The sequence below is a fragment of the Morone saxatilis genome, unplaced genomic scaffold, assembly GCF_004916995.1.
Source record: "Morone saxatilis isolate NCDOM2014 unplaced genomic scaffold, NCSU_SB_2.0 Contig18, whole genome shotgun sequence".
NCBI lineage: Eukaryota > Metazoa > Chordata > Actinopteri > Moronidae > Morone > Morone saxatilis.
The window spans coordinates 18,512,612-18,529,662 of NW_023339740.1; the positions used below are offsets into that span (position 1 = coordinate 18,512,612).

Consider the following 17,051-nt stretch of genomic DNA (forward strand, 5'->3'; position numbering starts at 1 on the left):
CCTGCAACCCATCGAGAGAATAAATATAATATTAATAATATTATATTATTATTATATAATAATATAATATTAATAATATTATAATAATATAATATATAATATAATATATAATATATTATTGTAATTTACTGGACCCGACTTCAGCACATTTCATGTGTTGTGGGTTAAAATGAGGGTTGGAGAAAGTGAAGAGATGGCTAGGAAACAGACGGAGAACAAGACAGTTAAAAAACAGTTGTACAGTACAGACTAGTAAGAAAAGACATTAAAGACAGGAGAAAGAAAAATGATCAATGCATTATTTTGTATGCACTCACTTCAATCTTTATTAAGGAACAGTAGTTACATTAGTGTAAATGGTCAATAGTTGTGTCTTGTCAAAACATTTGGAATAATCAGGGGCAATGTAAAGACCAGTGATAACACTAATGGCATTTGTTCTGCTTTTCGGGTTGAGACATTACAGCAGGACAAAGTGTTTTTTCTAAAGGAGGTGGGATCTTGACGTTGTTTTAAAAGAAGCAGTGACGAAGAAAAATGATCAGACGTAGCAGGGGTTGATTTGACAGGGAAAAAGGGGAAGGTGGATTCAGTGCTGTGGTGCTATAGGGAAAGGAGTACAGGCTATGACTAAGGAGACCTGTACTGGAGGAGACAGGGTGGAGCTAATTAGGAAAAGGCAAGAGTAAAATGGACTGGGAAGGACTGGGAAGCAAGCAGACATTGTAAGCAAAGACATAAGCATAATGGGGTCAGGGTGTGGTAAAGTAAGTAAGGGCTGGGTATCAAACCTCAGTACTGCTTGGGTACCGAGCAAAATGTGTCTCTAGCACCAAGTATGCAAAATTGTCAAGTACAGAAAGCTAGCATCAAATGTTTGGTCAGATTTATAATCTTGTTTCCTTATTTTTTGATCAGGTTCTTCCTGATTTTTTAACTGAATAAGAATTAATCGCAACATTTTAGAATATTCTATTTAGGCAAATGTTGGTGTCCGTACTGACACTCGGGTCAAATCGGCATTGGTAGCGAAACATTTCATACCCAGACCTTGGGAGAAGGGATGGTAAAATAGGGAAAGAATGGGTAAGATAGGGAAGTCTTTTTCACTATAATGAGCTGATCTCTCTGCTTCATACTGCTCTGCTGGTCTTCTCTGTGGCTGCTTTGGACTTGTGGCTCCTTTCATCCTGGATATTTAGACATCTTTGGCAATCCCAAGCCTATGCTCCTCCCCTTCCAGCAGCTTCCTGTAGGTGGCGATCTCAGCATCCAGCTTCAGCTTAATGTGCAGGAGTTCCTGGTAGTCTTGGAGATACTTGGTCATTTCCAGTTTGGTTTCGCAGAGCTGGGCCTCCAACTGAGCAATGACACCCTCGAGACCCCCGACCTTATCCATGTGGGACATCTCCATCTCCTCCAGCTGCTGCTCCAGGGCTGCGTTGCGAGCCCTCAGACCATCAATCTGGTTCTGCAGGTCTGTCACTTGGTTGTGGAAGGTCGTAATCTCGTCTTTCATGGTCTTCATTTGCTCCTCGTGTTTGCCAGCATGCTCCTTCAGGGTATCAAACTTGCTCTTGTACCACTTCTCAGCCTCCTGGACATTGCGGGCAGCGACAGCTTCTATTTCTGCGCGCATGTTGCGCAGATAAGCAGCAAGGTCAGGCCGATCGCCATCCAAATCCGCAGTAATCTTTGAGTCCTCAATCTGCTTCATGAGGTCAGCCACCTCTTCATCATGCAACTTCTTGAGGAACTCTATCTCAGCCACCAGTTGCTCTATACGCTTCTCCAGCTCAGCCTTCTGCAGTGTGGCATTGTCAACATCCTGGCGAAACTCCCTCAGGATCATCTCTGCCTCTTCTTTGAGAGCCAGCTCCTCCTCCAGCTTTAGTCTCCACACTTCAACTTCTTCTTCGATGTAGCCTCGTTCTATATCCGCTGCCCCCTTCTCATTAGTCAGGGCTTCAATCAGGTCCCGCACCTCTTTAAACTTGAGCTCATATTCTTCTCCGAGGCCTGTGGGACCTCCCTTGTAGCGGCTCTGCAGTGCAGCCAGCTCAGCGTTGAGAGCAGCATTTCTCTGTTCTAAAGCCTGGACCTTCTCGATGTATCCTGCAAATTTGACATTGAGTTCCTGCATCTCCTCTTTCTCGTTGGCATGTTGCTGATGTATCTCTGTGCCCACCTCGATGGCAGTGCCTCGATAACCTGAGCGTCCACGGCTGTCAAATGAGGATCCACGGCACCGGGAAGGCGACGGGCTCTGAACCCTTACTCTGCCACTGGAGCCGCTAACCTGCAGGCTCTTCTGGGTGTAAGACGCAGCTCTCATGTTGTGTAAAACACTGGGTTTGTTTCTTAACAGAGGAACAGCTGCTCTCTCGCCTTTCTCTTTGTGTAGCCCGTGTTGCGACTGACGCTCCCACAGATCACCTCTGAGTTTTTATACGGCAATAAAGAATGTCTCAGACAGTCTTGAAACTCGCGCTTGGTTTTAACATATTTCAAAAGGGGATTATGACAGACTTTCAGTGAACTGTAGCTGCACGCTCTTTATTAGCTAACGCTGTACTGTTAGTGGCCATATGGGTCGAGTCCACTCCCTGGCCTTTGCGCCAGGATGTGAAATAGTGATCAGATCATGTATGACTGTTATTTTTCACTCACTATCCACTTAAGATGGTAATGAAGTTGGGTGTGACATGGAGAAAGAGGGCACCCAGTGCATTAGTAAACAAGGACGATGTGCTTTGGCAGCAGGTTTTCCTACACAACTTTGTTTGATGTAGATTCCATTAACTCATGTCATGTACCTAAAGAATAATTATATTATTTATATTATATTATTTATATATATATATATATATATATTTATTAATATACATATATAAATGTATATTAATTGTGATATTAATAAATATAAAATATAATTTGTAAAATATTGAAAAGTGTTCTCATTTGACTTACCACATAATTATATGTTATTATAAGTAGTAAACCTGACCAAGAAGAAAGGGCACATTTCAGTGCAACTGTTTGGAATGAAAGAGGAAAAGACCATTATAGAAAGATGTATTTTCCAGATATAAACAAAGGAAAAACAGAGGAATAGGAGACTGGGTGCCCAGAATGTGAGAAATTAAATGCTGAATTAAACTAGCAATCAATATCATTGAGAAATGTATCCTGTGTATCCTATCAGTCACTCTTACCAGGGGTAGAATGCCTGAAATGTCTGCTAACCTAATCTACATGTAAATGTCTGATGTGTCACTCACTTTGACATACTGTCCCGCAAAGTCAGTGACCTCTGAAGTGAAGCAGCCCGAGGCGTCCACAGGGCAGATAGGAGCCTGGTCCCTCCGGATGATGTTGAATTCTGTGCACACCCTGTAATCATCCTACGGAAAGAGTAATACACAATTAGAAGGGTTTAGTGAGTGACGGTACTCCTATTTTCCTATTTATTTCTGATGTAATTCACTGTAAATTAAATAAACATTGTAACTAGTGCTGAAATGATTAATCGATTCATCAATTTGTTGACTGACAGAAAATTAACTGGCAATAATTTCTAAGTCTTATATTATAGTAAACTTAATCTCTTGAAATCTGTTTGTAATTAACATTATCTTGATACAGAGAGTCATATATTTTAAGCTTGGGTCATTTGTTTAAATAATATTCTCCAAATACATCAAATTGTATATGAAAATAAGTAATTACCTAACGCGTTTACCAGCCAGTGACGCTAGTTTAAAGATATGTTATGACTTCATATTGAATTCCTTGTTGAGCTGGACACTTTTCGCAGCGTTGAAACAAGCAGCGCTGGTATGTGACAGCTATGCATGAAAGATATGAGTGCTGTCCAGCTGTAAATGTATTTTGTATTCAAACACCCTGTCAAGATCAAGATGGATGGCACACAGGGTCATTTCACATCTAGTCATAACAACATAACATTTGAAAAATGTAGTTCTGCAACACATTTCTTCTCACTGTTAATATCTTCAGAGGAAATGCATTTGTGTTTCAGATTTTCACCAACTAATCAATGTGAATGTGATCACTAAAAAACAGAATTAAAAAAATAATTTAAATGCAAATGTAAGTGAGATGCTGATGTGAAAGGTTTACTCAAAAACCCCATAGGGACTGAGCTCAAGTGAAACAGGCAGAGAGTGCAAAAGAGAAAGCTAAGACTGAGTGTGTCCACAGCTGGCTACAGCCACAGGCGCGTCCATCTGCCCTTGACAAGGGCGTCTAACCTATTAGCAATGACCCAATACCTCTGATAGTGCTGTAACATTGGCCTCTAGACTGTGGGAAAACATTGATACTGTAGCGTTCAATACAAATAATTAAATTCTCTTCAATAAGCAGTGAGTACAGTACACCAAATGTATTCAAAACATAAGAATAATCAGGAAAACAAGATGGAAGGTGCAACAATATTCTTAATTAAATGGTTTGCCCAAACAATACCGATAAGTCATGATAAAATGCATTGGCCTCGAGTTTTTAAACCACAAAATGTATTAATGATTAATAAAAATATCATTGCTGTCATTGTTAATTATGAACAAAACTCGTTTAGAGTGGCATATAAATCAATGTCTGCATGTGTTAACTCCAGTATACAGGAGCAAAACCCTCAAATCAGAAAACATAAGAAATAGATCATAACTGAAGCTATAATGGTAAAGGCAATGCTTTTAGAGGAAATGATAGACCAAACAGTTCTGGATACACTTTTTTAAGCACAGAGTTACACTCGACAAAGGTGACCTTGTTTTCCAACTGAGAGTGCACCATATGAGCATCTGCAGCAACGGGCAATCAGACTTACTAAAAGCAACGTTTCAAAAGTACAATTCTCAACTCGAGGAAATGAAGTGACGTATAATTAAAGGGAGGAGGGTGGGCGCAGTGAGATCGACAGTGGCATGTGTGACAGTGAAAGACGGGATCAATGGTGAGGGCTGCACACAGGTCAAACTAGCCACCACAGTCCACTAAAGCTGCAATTCTACATTTAAAGCTTGATGTATACATCTTGTACTCAGCTAGTCTCTGCCTTGTCTTAATCTTTAAGAGTCTTGGTTGTTGTTAGGAGGTGCTAATTTCCCAATACTTGCAGATGTTTTATCATGGATTAACTAATACCTGACTATTAATGAGTAATTTGCTGTTTTCTGTTTCAATCATCAATCCATGTAACTTTAATGTGTTTGAGTTTCTTTGGTCACAATCAGAATAGCAATGGGCATTTATTATTTTATCATTTATATTTTTAACATTTTATTAACCAAAAGATTCATCTCTTGATCAAAAAAAAGTATTAATGGTAGTAGAAGACACTACGTAAACCACTCTGTGGTTACAACAGTGACTGAAAAATGAAAGGAGGAAAACGGCTCACTTACAGCTCCAAAGTAAGGTGCCTGGTGGACCACTCCTGTGCCGTCTTCCTCCTTGACGTAGTTATCAGTCAACACCTGGAATGCTCCTTTCTCGACACACTGAAGTGAAACCAGGACGAGGAGAATTAGATGAAGTAGGGGGTTGGGTGGGCGGTGAGGAAGAAAAAGAAGCCACAGATAGTAAGAGAGAGATTAAGAGACAGATTTAGAAAATGTAAACTGAGATGCCAATTTGTGGGCAGACAGGTAATTATAGTGAGACATAGATCTGTCTTCATGAAACAACCAGGAACAAGAACACAGTCTACAAACCTTGGCAAAGTACTGGAAAAGAGGCTTGTATTTTTTCCCTTTCAGCGTCTTGCCAGGAAATCTAAAAGCACAAAACACAATATCAATATCTCTAATTCCCTGCACTGACAAACCGGCAGAAAACGTGTAAATCCACAACTTTTGATAACAGATAGGCAACACTTCAAATACAGAAAACACTGACCAAAATGGTGTCATTAGCATTTTAGCATACTAACATTTGCTAATTAGCATGAATGTTGGAACCAATTCATGGCAATCTATCAAAGAATATTTGAGACATTTCACTCAAAGCCCAGAATCTCAACCTCATGGTGGCGCTAGAGGAAAGGTCTGGGGATCTCTGAAGTCAGCAGGACTCATCTTGTGGAAATCACAAATGTCTGAGATTTCTGGACTAAAGTAGTGATTTAAACTCATGACATATATATTTTTGTTGACAGATACTATTCACATAAAAACACATTAAAACACATAAAAACATACTAGAGTTGAAAATCACTGAAATGTTAAATATTACATAAGTTAACAAAGACAGCGCTCTTTTGTGTCAAGATAAAGTGTGAGGTCTCCATCAATAAAACCTAAATGTGATTTTGAGTTTTTAAATGGCATGTCGAAATGTTTTTGTATACCTTTTTGTAAAGAATGTCATAATAATGGTGTTGTTCTCAAGGTTGATATGAGTATGTATAATTCCAGATTTACATAATTTCATGGTTTTCTTTGTTCTACTGTTGAAGAAACTTTGACTAAGCATCTTCTCACTTTTGAAACCAAACCTACACCGCTGTGATGGTCATTATGGAAATTCAATTTTCTTGGATGGGATATGGTTTCTCCTTGAGCATTCCCATATTTCTTTTTGTTTTTGATGGGGACAAAAACATCCTCGGGATCTCCAGAGATCTCAATTTAAGGTTTAGGTTTGTCATGATACACTGTTTCTGTAATAATCACTCGAATAAAGACGTCTCTGCGCCTGTGTATGGGGACTTTATAGAACAAGAAATCCCTGCCACATTTTTTTAATATGCCTTCTTTATTGCCAGTTAATTTGTCCAGTATATGAGATGAGTGAGTATAAACCTTTCCATCAGGTTTCACTACCCTTTGTATTCTTTATTTTTATCCCCTGCTTCATTCTGCACTTTCCCTTTGCTCCAGAATCATCCACTGAATCAGGATATTCACATCTGCTAATTCTCCTGCGAGGAACTTTATCTGTGTCTCTTAATTCTGGCAGACAAGTTATACTCAGGAGAAAACCTTTCACAGGATATGCGATGCAACAAGACAGCAATGAACAATTAATACAACATGTATTTTGACTTCCACTGTCTTGTCTTCCAAGTCTTTTAGGGTCTTGTGTACTTACTTGTCCAGGACAGTATATTCACTCTCAGACTTAAACAGAGCACCCAGCCTGGCCTCCATCATAATGTAGGTCTTCTCTGTGGCGTTATCTGAGAGATGAACAGAAAAACACACATGAATGCGTGTTGACTACGTTTTCACACATCCCATCTCTCATTGTTATTTTTTTTATTACTACTCAGACACATACCAAACTAAAATGCTGTTATTTGTATATTCATTGTTCCATAAAGCATAAAAAGGGCAAAGAGGCCAAAAACAAAACAACAAAACAAACAGGAAGACATAAAGATACAGATACAATATATATGAGGCCAAAGAGACAGTCGGGGGATTGAACTGGAAGAAAAAAAAAAGTGAATATTTGCTGAATAGCGTAAAGGGAAAGGGAAAGACTTACTGTGTTGTACTGTCTGCAATATTTATGACTATAGATATCCTGTGGCAGATTAATCGGGCCAATTATCTGGCATTTTGAGATAATTGGGATCGACCAATGCCTGTGCTCACAAGGTTGATAAACAAAAAATGTCTTCAGACACATCTATAGTCCTGTCAGTGTCTTGGTTGGTTAGCACTCCTTCTTTTTTGAGTTTTGGGAAGGTGGCAAAAAAGCCCTGTAGCCCTGTATTATCAGTCTCAATGCATCCTGCTGTAAACGTTTTCCTTAAGTTCCTCAGTCCCAATCATCTTTTGTAAATGTCAACATGTTTCTACTGTACCTGTCCTGTAACCCACTCTCCCTTAAATACTAATCACATTTTGAAATCTACAATATAACTCAATGTATCTTTCTATTTCATTAATAATTGAATATTCTATCTAAAACAACACATTTCTGGCTACAAAACCATGTATATTACATTGTAATGTGTGTAGAATAATGGAAAAATACATGACTTAATTTTGATATTGGCCGATATATCAGTCGCCCTTCTTGCTGAATATTTGCATCGGCCATTGAAACCCATATTGTTCGATCACTGTTATGTCGTAGTCTAAAAAGGTGAATATGAAGTAAGTCCTAACATGACTGTGGTATAGCTGAAAAATGTGTGTCAAGACGTTGTGTTTCTATTGACCCCGTTTTTCTTTTCTTTAGAGCTTTCAAACCTCACAGTAAATGAAGTGCGAATGAAGATTCTGATCGATACAATGTGGAAAGATTTCGTTCGGAGGCGCTCTGGTCATTTTTTAAAGTCTGTCATCTAAATGGCCCCTGCAGAATGATTTATGCTTACTGACCAGAATTTCAAGTATGACAAAGAGCAACTCATCAAACATGGTTCAAATCCAGGTACCTAATAGCTAGGCTACATGCAAGTCTAAACCTCAATGTCAAGTCCTGCTTCATAGTAATACAGTCAGCCATAAAGCCAAGGTCAGGTTAGGGCCCCATCATGTGACTACACCCATTCAACCAGCAACTGAGCTCATTGAAAAGCAACCAGTTGCCACCTCATGTAGGATAACTGGCTGATATTTTGGGAAAGTGAGCCCTCCTGGAAAACTGGCCAAATGGGGATTTTGGGACAAAGAAAAGGGAGAGGAGGGTTTGAGAACAGCAGGGACAACAGTTGTGAAGAGGGCAAAAACCAAATGGCCCGAGACAGTGAGACACAAAAAGAGAGAGAAGGGGGCAGCATCAATAAAAGATGTTTCTTCCCCTCAGTGGTGTGACAAATGACTGCACAGCTCAGACCTGCTGCTGCTGACAGCCCTCAACTCAAATAGCGACAAAGGCAGCGAGGGAAAGAGACACCCAGAATGAGACGGACTGAGAGAATATAAGAACAATGAAAGATGAAAACAGGTGGATGTGGAGAGAGAGAGAGATAAGAAAATGAAGGGGGAAGAATTTAGATGAAGATGGAGTGAGTGTGCAGGAGAGAACGGGAGATAAAAAGAGAGACTGAGCTGATATAAGAAAAGAAAAAAAAAATTCATTGGTATTCCAAGGCGGTCTTCCATGCAGCACAGCACAGGCGGTGCAGTTAGGAGTGACAGACTGTGCTTCAACAGTGCCCCCTGCAGGACCGACAAGGCTATGACAAACTGGTATGAATCTAGGTCATCCCTTTAAAAACCCACAAGTTTCTCTCAGAGGGAACCAAAGACTACAGCGGGAGGGTAACAGAAAAACACCAGCCACCTCTCTGGAGTATCTTTTTTTAATATATATTTGAACAAGGACAACATTTTTTTAAGTGACCTGATTTGAGGTTCATCCACATTTCTCGGGTCTGACACACACACACACACACACACACTCTCACACACACACACTCTCACACACAACACACTCTCACACACCACACAACTCTCACACACTCACACACCACACACACACACACACAACACAACACACACACACACACACACATCAAACTGCTGGTTTAATTAACAAGCTGATAGGCCCTCCCCATTTTCATGGACAGACATTGTCACAGTAGGGATAGTGTTATAATAATGAATGATGGCTGAATTCCATTTAGCTGCTTCAGTTTCCTGGTGTGCTCACTGTAACACTCCCAATGTTCTGCATCTAATGGCATGTAATACAAGTATTTACAGAAAAACTGTCAGTCTCCTAATGTGAATTATGTTGTTAATAAATATGTATACAGTAAGCAAAGAAATGATTGAATTGGTATTCTTGGGTAGAAACCTGGAGTTTCAACAAGGTGAACCGGAAGGAAATCTATAAAAGGCAAATTTTAAGGTAAAAAAAAAAACTAATTCTATATTCAGTTGATTGTACACTAATGAAAACATAGTTAAGCATATTATAGTCTGTTTTTTGCCAACAGATCTTCCTAAATGTTACACACTCCACCTTTAAAATCAACACCTCTTTAAAATGGTTTCATTATTACCTTAAAGAAGGTAGAATTTATTGCATTGTTTCAGGTTAGGTTTGGACCACAGATTGTGCCTTTAAAAAACATTATGCGATTCCTATTCAGAATCTATTAGCAAAGGTAATACACAACTTTATCTGTTACCCGTCAAACAATGTTGTTAATGAGCCTAAGTGAACATCAGCTCCGCCCTAGCACCAAGTTACAGCTCATGAATGTGAAGCATCTGGTTAGCTGTAGATAAAAACAAAGTTCCACTCACAGATCCACCCTCATCTTATTTCACCAACTAACACATAGCCAAAGGCTAGAAAGTCCACACACACATTATGCTGCAGACATCCTTTCTTCTGTGTGCAAATTGCCAAGGCAGCACTCCTCCTCTGTTAATTTGTTCTTGTTTGTTCTTACTGAATAAAAACACCCATCAGCTAATACTGTGGTCCTGCACAGTAAACCCACAAGGGAAACAAGATTTTCAGTCAGATAACTTTGGCCGTAGGCTATAGCATTTAAGCAACAGCGTTCGACAAAACTACCAATCCTGGTCATTCAAGTAATCCACAACACAAACATGTTTGTGGGCAGGAGCAGACGACGACAAAATAATACTGTTTCTTGACAATAACCTGAAAGCATTCTGACCGCGTGATAACACTGAGACCCAATTTTATTTGAACATAAGATTTTAGACCAACAAGCTCTGCAGAGAAGCATTCAGTCCCAGTCAGCACATCAGTGGTTGTTTATAACAGCATGGGTGAACAAAGCCTGATTTTCAAAAACCTAAAGCTGTGTAATTCCATACTACACACCAACTCTAAGCAGGCTTTGAGTATGTAATGTGTTCACACTGGAAAAGTGACTAAACAAATGTACTCAAAGCACTTAATATGCATACTTACAAAAACAACCTTGATATTTGAGTGTGCTGTTGATTTGTTGCACAAAGGAAATGGATGAGCTACTCACAGCTGGAAATAAATTAAAACTAACTACTGATGGGGGTGAAACAGCTCCAGGAAAACAACAAATGTTAGAAAAACGTTTTGATTGACGATTGACAGCCAACAGCCCAAGTATTATATAATGTCCTGTTAGTGTTAAAGGTATACTATAAAAAAAAATAAGAACCGGTTCCAATTCTTTTGATCCATCAGAATTCTATGCCTCCGAGGTTATCAATTTCTTTTATCGATCAGTTTTTCTGAAAGTTCCGCATTTCAAAACAGTGACATGGCGGAGGAGAAGAAGCAGTATAAAGTGTGGCTTCATTTCACAAAGAAAGAGGACAACAGTAGTTGAGTATAATTTCAAGTAAGGGTGGAAACACCAAAAATATCTGTACACACAAGTACCACTGCCTCCCAACTGAGCAGCACATCTGCTAGAGGATAAATATCATGCGCCACGCAAACAGGCTTAGCAGAATCTTTGACTAACAAAAATCTAAATTAAAATAAATCCTGTACAAATATTTAGGGATGGGAACTGAGAACAGTTTCCAAATTAAAAAGCGGTTAAACTGAGTCATATAGATGCCTTTTTCCCCCACTCTGTTTCTACACTGTGTTCAGACTCAGATAATAAAACAGCTGCGTTGATGCTGAAAACCTGTGGGGGGGGTTTCCACACAGAAAATGGATCGATAAAGAATTAGACCGAATAAACAGAATTGACAGTAGCATTGGTATCAATAAAATTTTCATCAAGAAAAAAGATTAGCACGTAGTATGTATTGCATATAATTAGTATGTTGTATAAAATTGGGACACAGCACTTGTGTCAAGCTTTGTTTCTCACCTTTGACCTTGACATATATGAACTCTGGGTTAACACAGAGGGCCAGGTTGCTTGGCAGTGTCCAGGGTGTGGTCGTCCAGGCGATCAAAGCCACTTCCTCATTCTCAACCAATGGGAAGCTGACAATCACCGATGGGTCCTGAACGTCCTGGAGGCAAAAAAGAAACATATATTAATAGGTTAGATGGATAGAAGTCGAAGAGTACATTTTGTTACGAGTGCTGCATTAGACCAGTGTGATGTGTGCCAACCTTGTAGTTCTGGTTGGCCTCAAAGTTGGACAGGGGTGTGTTGCAGGCAGTGGAGAATGGCATGACTTTAACACCTCGGTAAACCAGACCCTTGTCGTACAGCTGTCTGAACACCCACCTGAAAGAACAGAAGATGCATGACAAAACAAAAAAAGGAAGGCGAGACAACGTTCACTCAGGAGGACAGTCTTGGGACGTGGATTAAGTCTGGTATTGCATTTTTCTATTATATATTGCTTTAAGTGTTTTACTGGAAGTAGACGGGGGTTATTCATTGTCATCTGTGTACTACTGTGTCCTAAGTGGTTAATAATCAAGTTAAAGTGGAGTAGATACTTTAAATCAGAAGTGATCTCCGATGAAAAAGACTTGTGCAATTAGTAGATCAACAAATTTATTTCTTGTATTAAACGAAAATACAAAACTTTTTAATTATGTTTTTTGCGCTTTTTTTAATTACCTTTTTTTGTCAGAGTAGCTGAAGAGTGACAGGAAAGTGTAGCAAAGGGCCACAGGTTGGAATCAAAGCAGGGCCACTGTGGTAAGGACTCAGCCTTAGTACACGGGGCGTACGCTCTACTAGGTGAGCTACCGGGCACCCCAGATTATGTATCTTTATTCTTTAAGCCAAAACTTTTACATATAAGATGGCAAATTTGGCAAATTTGGCATTCATACCAGACAGTCTCCATGAACCATGGGTAGAGAGTCTTGTAGTCGTTCTTGAAGTCAATCCACCTTCCCATTCGCCTCACTGAAATCTTGGAACAAAAAAAAACAAATGGCATATAAAAAGAATTCTGCCTGACAACTCCCTATCAACTATTATATTTAGGTTGGGTGGAGCCTCACTACATTTTAGAGCAGGTTCAATGAACTGTCAGATATGCTAACAGATGAAAAAAAAAAAGAACCAAAAAATCTGGTCTCACAAGTATGGCTACAATGAGGATATTATCCTTTCTTGTATATTCACCTCCCACTCGTTGGAGTATCTCATGACAATGTTTCTGCACTGCTTGTTGTACTCGGCGATGCCCATCTTGGCCACGTCTTCTGGCCCTTTGATCCCCAAAGTTTTATCAATCTCATACTCCTACAAAAAACACACAGAACATGAGACAATTACATATTTATACAACTAAATCTGTAAATCTACGCACAACTTTTCAGTAAAATTTGATTTTAACAATATTCAGGAGGACAGATTCTTACCACAGGCAGTCCGTGACAGTCCCAGCCAAAGCGCCGGTCTACATGGAAGCCGCTCTGGTGGGCAAAGCGAGTAACAATGTCCTTGATGGTGCCGGCTAGGATGTGCCCATAGTGGGGTAGGCCCGTGGCAAAAGGAGGGCCATCGTAGAAAGTGTACCTGGTTGGAAAAAGGGTGGCAAAAACCTTTTAAAAGGTCTGGAGTATTTTCTTACTGTTAACAAAAACAGCTGAATGTAAAATGATAAGACTATGATGTCTGGAAAAAGCTTCTTCTCAACTAAGTGTGCAAGATAACAGAAACACAACATTAACACTGCTACATTATATGAGTGTATTCATGGTTGTTTCATACAGGATGACTCTGCATCTTTACTGCTTATCTATAGGCCATATATCTGATCAACAGTGAGTATGGGAGAACAGAAACGACTGTTTGGGGGTTACAAATTCACTTATGTGCTGATATCTAACTTGGTAGTTTCATTTAGCAAATATTTAATCTCTGTCAGTGGTGGTGAGAGTCATCATGACATTTAATCTTTTGTTGGCTAAAAAGGAAACCAATATAATGTTGAAAGGTAATTAACGTACAAATCCTCTTCAACCTAAACAAAAGAGACAAGGAGGGATTTACATGTGTATTTTCACATCAGTGAAGCCATTATGACACAAAGATGTGGACTATTCTTTCCCCACCCTTTTTCTTATTATTGTGGGGAATTAACGTGATAAAAATAAACCAAACTTTCTTGTTCCTTTATGTTTAATGTTTGTGCTGGCTGACTTGAAATGATAACATTGGCATCGATTCTTAAAGCTGATTTTAATGTTCCATTGTTTGGCACTACATGCTTTCAGGTGATGGACAAGTACTGACGCTCGGATCAAAATCTGAAAGAATACAATGGAGTCTAACAACAACTGGTTAGCCAGGAAATGACACTTTTTGGAAGCGCAACACCTATAATGCTAAATACGAAAAGCATATTTTAGTATCATTACTTTTAAAAGGAGTAACATCATACTACACTGTGCATATTTTTATTCTTTTTTATATATTTTATCATAAGAAAATACATCTCACAATATTGCACACTCATCTTATGCTTCGACAAGTTGTTGTGGGGATATATTTTGCTCAAGTTAATGATTATAAACCATTGAGAGTTGGATTTACTTAGGCCTGTTCTTGGACTGTTTGAGGCACTCCTGAAAGCAGTCCTTTTCTTGCCAAAGCTGCAAGATCTTCTCCTCCTCAAAGGGAAAGTTGATGGACTCAGGGACTGGCTCCACCATGGTGTCTGCCAAAATAAACACGGAACTCAACCGACTTGTGGTGCAGGAAGACACGGAAATAAATCACAATGTTTAATGTCACGAAAATCACACGATAAATAAATGTCCCCCCCCCCTTAAAGCTATGATATCAATAAAGTATTGCCCACTGAAATATGCATTATTCTCTCTATTACAAACAACTTAACTAATACTAAATAAACCACTCATCCACAACACTATATAACTTGTTGGTCAAATGGAAATTACATTATAAGTAAACAACAACAAGCATTAAGATGATCCTTAAGGGTCAAAAACCTGTCAAAAACCTGTCAGTGCTCGATAGTTTCTCCAGTTCCTCAACATGTTAAGTGCTAAAGTCAAGCCTATCTAAAACATTATCTCCAAGTCCCACATGCAACCGCAGAAACTTTTCCAAAACCCGTTACTAACACCCAGTAAGTCACTTTTTTTTTTCTTTTTTTTTACACAGCACTTACTTCACAAGACTGACGCCTCCTTGTTGTTGGCTAGCGGGCTAAGCTATCCGGTCAACGTTTCAGTGAGTTATCTCGAAGCTAAACGGAGCGTAAAGTTATTTAAAGGCAGCGACCGGACGCTCACATGAACCAGCAGCTGTACAGCGGAGTGTGGCTGCAGTCAAACCTTTACGTTGGCATTATTAAGTTTGAATGGGTGTACTCACATGTTGTCTGCCCCCGGCTGCTCAGAGAGAGAGAGAGACGAGAAATGATGCAAGCCGGAGTCAGCGTGAGCGGAAGTGACGACTTCACGCAAAACTGATTTGTAGCAAGAAAATAAAATGCATTTAAAAGTGTACGACCGACAAAATAAAAGAATGTTTTTAAATAGCTTCAAGAATATATCCCAGCGTGGTTAGTAGATTTACTGACATTAATAATAGCTGTGCTTAATTTTGTCCAAAATGTGACTTATTATGTGACATAGTTGGGAAATCTCACATAAAATAAATCATTATTTGAAAGCAGTTTCTGAAACATAAATTGTACTGCCAAAACTTCACATATGTAGTTCATTTATTTGTATTTAAATTTAAACATATCAATTTACCTTTTTAATTGTATATAGTTGTCATGTTTTGCAGTATTTTGGTTGTATTAACCTTTGTCCTCAAGTTGATGTCAATTTGTTTATCAAGGGAAGGGTTCATAGATAAGGCTGGGGAGGCGTGCACTTATGGCACTTATTAAAATAAATATAAATTAATTAAATATAAATACAATTCTGGGCCTGTCCCCATCCTGGTGAATTTCGCAATGTCCTTAATTCTTTTTTCTTGTACTTTCATTAGAAAATCTATCTTTATGGTGTGACTACATGACTGAAATCTACAGTACATGTACAGAGTATATGGATAAGAGAATACAGGGGCTGTAATGGGACATAAAGGGAAAACTAAGCTCAAATACAATCATGCATCAAGGCTCTGCCTGTATGTATGCTTTAAATGTGTGTCAATCTGTTTTCTTCCAATCATTCAAGATATTCCTTTATAGATCCCCCGTGGGAGAAATTTCTGTCTGACAAAGGAGCACAGGGGAAATGTAGAGCAAAAGTACAGAAGTGTAAAAAATATAATAAAATATTTCAAAGATATAATAGAAAATATAGACGAGAATTAAAATATATACACTGTATGCAGTATAGAAATGTGGTGTGCATGTGCAATTATTGCAAGTTTAGTTAAGTTAGCAGCCATTAATGAGCGGAGGTTGGAGGTACTGGGTGCTGTGACACTGTGGAGTCTGATGACTGATGGTACAATTTGCTTACAGTGTAGTTTAGCAGTGTTTATACATTTAACTGAGATCAGACAGATCTGCTTTTTTTTTTATAAATAAATGTACTCTGCCAAGAAAGCTTTTGCAGTCCCACATTTCTACATTATATCTCCTCTTTGTATCTTTGTCCAGGTGACAAGGACTAGAATAAACAAGGGCTGTTTTTTTTTTCAGTGTAACAGAAAACCCCAGTTTCCTAATGAGGAAGATGGACACTTGTGAAACCAGCATTTGTGTAAAAAAAAAAACAGGTCTGTACCACAAGAATGTAACTGCATTTTTCTATTATTTGGACACTAACACCTAATATCTGGTAGAGCATGGAGGTGGGTAGAAAGGAGTACGTCTTAGTAATTACATCTCTATCAATAAATACAGTAAGAGAAAGGTGGGATATACACCAACAGCTTTAGATGTTTGAGAGATAATGTAAAAGTACTTTACACCTTCATCACATTTCTAAAAGGAACAAAGCAACATCAGAAAACACTTCACCCTTTACTAACCCTACCAACTTAATTTCTCTGAATGCAAATCTTTAAACTATTTTAAGGTTGTTTGCCTTTATTTGACAGTGATAGCAGAGATACAGACAGGAAATGCAGAAGAGGATGATCAGAAATGAAAACACAGGTCCTCGGCTGGAGTCAAACAGAAGATGCTGCAGTTATATGGCAAAACTGCTGGCAATCATGGACAATC

The 17,051-nt window shown here is 38.9% G+C and overlaps 2 protein-coding genes across 2 annotated transcripts in view; both read right to left on the minus strand.

Moving 5' to 3' along the window:
* Positions 1 to 15,183, minus strand: part of iars1 (isoleucyl-tRNA synthetase 1) — a gene marked incomplete in the record, with an annotated part of 42,627 nt that extends 27,444 nt beyond the window's left edge. Inside the window, 11 exon segments of the mRNA XM_035661636.1 lie at positions 3,282 to 3,404; positions 5,433 to 5,528; positions 5,742 to 5,802; positions 7,120 to 7,207; positions 11,783 to 11,930; positions 12,034 to 12,151; positions 12,712 to 12,794; positions 13,010 to 13,129; positions 13,249 to 13,405; positions 14,426 to 14,549; positions 15,027 to 15,183. Coding sequence (XP_035517529.1) covers positions 3,282 to 3,404; positions 5,433 to 5,528; positions 5,742 to 5,802; positions 7,120 to 7,207; positions 11,783 to 11,930; positions 12,034 to 12,151; positions 12,712 to 12,794; positions 13,010 to 13,129; positions 13,249 to 13,405; positions 14,426 to 14,544 — 1,113 coding nt within the window.
* On the minus strand, positions 366 to 2,798 carry LOC118328040 (vimentin-like). The gene has a single exon (XM_035661638.1). The coding sequence runs from the start codon at positions 2,333 to 2,335 to the stop codon at positions 1,199 to 1,201; it is 1,137 nt and encodes a 378-aa protein (XP_035517531.1). The 5' UTR covers positions 2,336 to 2,798; the 3' UTR covers positions 366 to 1,198.
* Positions 15,184 to 17,051: the final 1,868 nt, after the last annotated feature.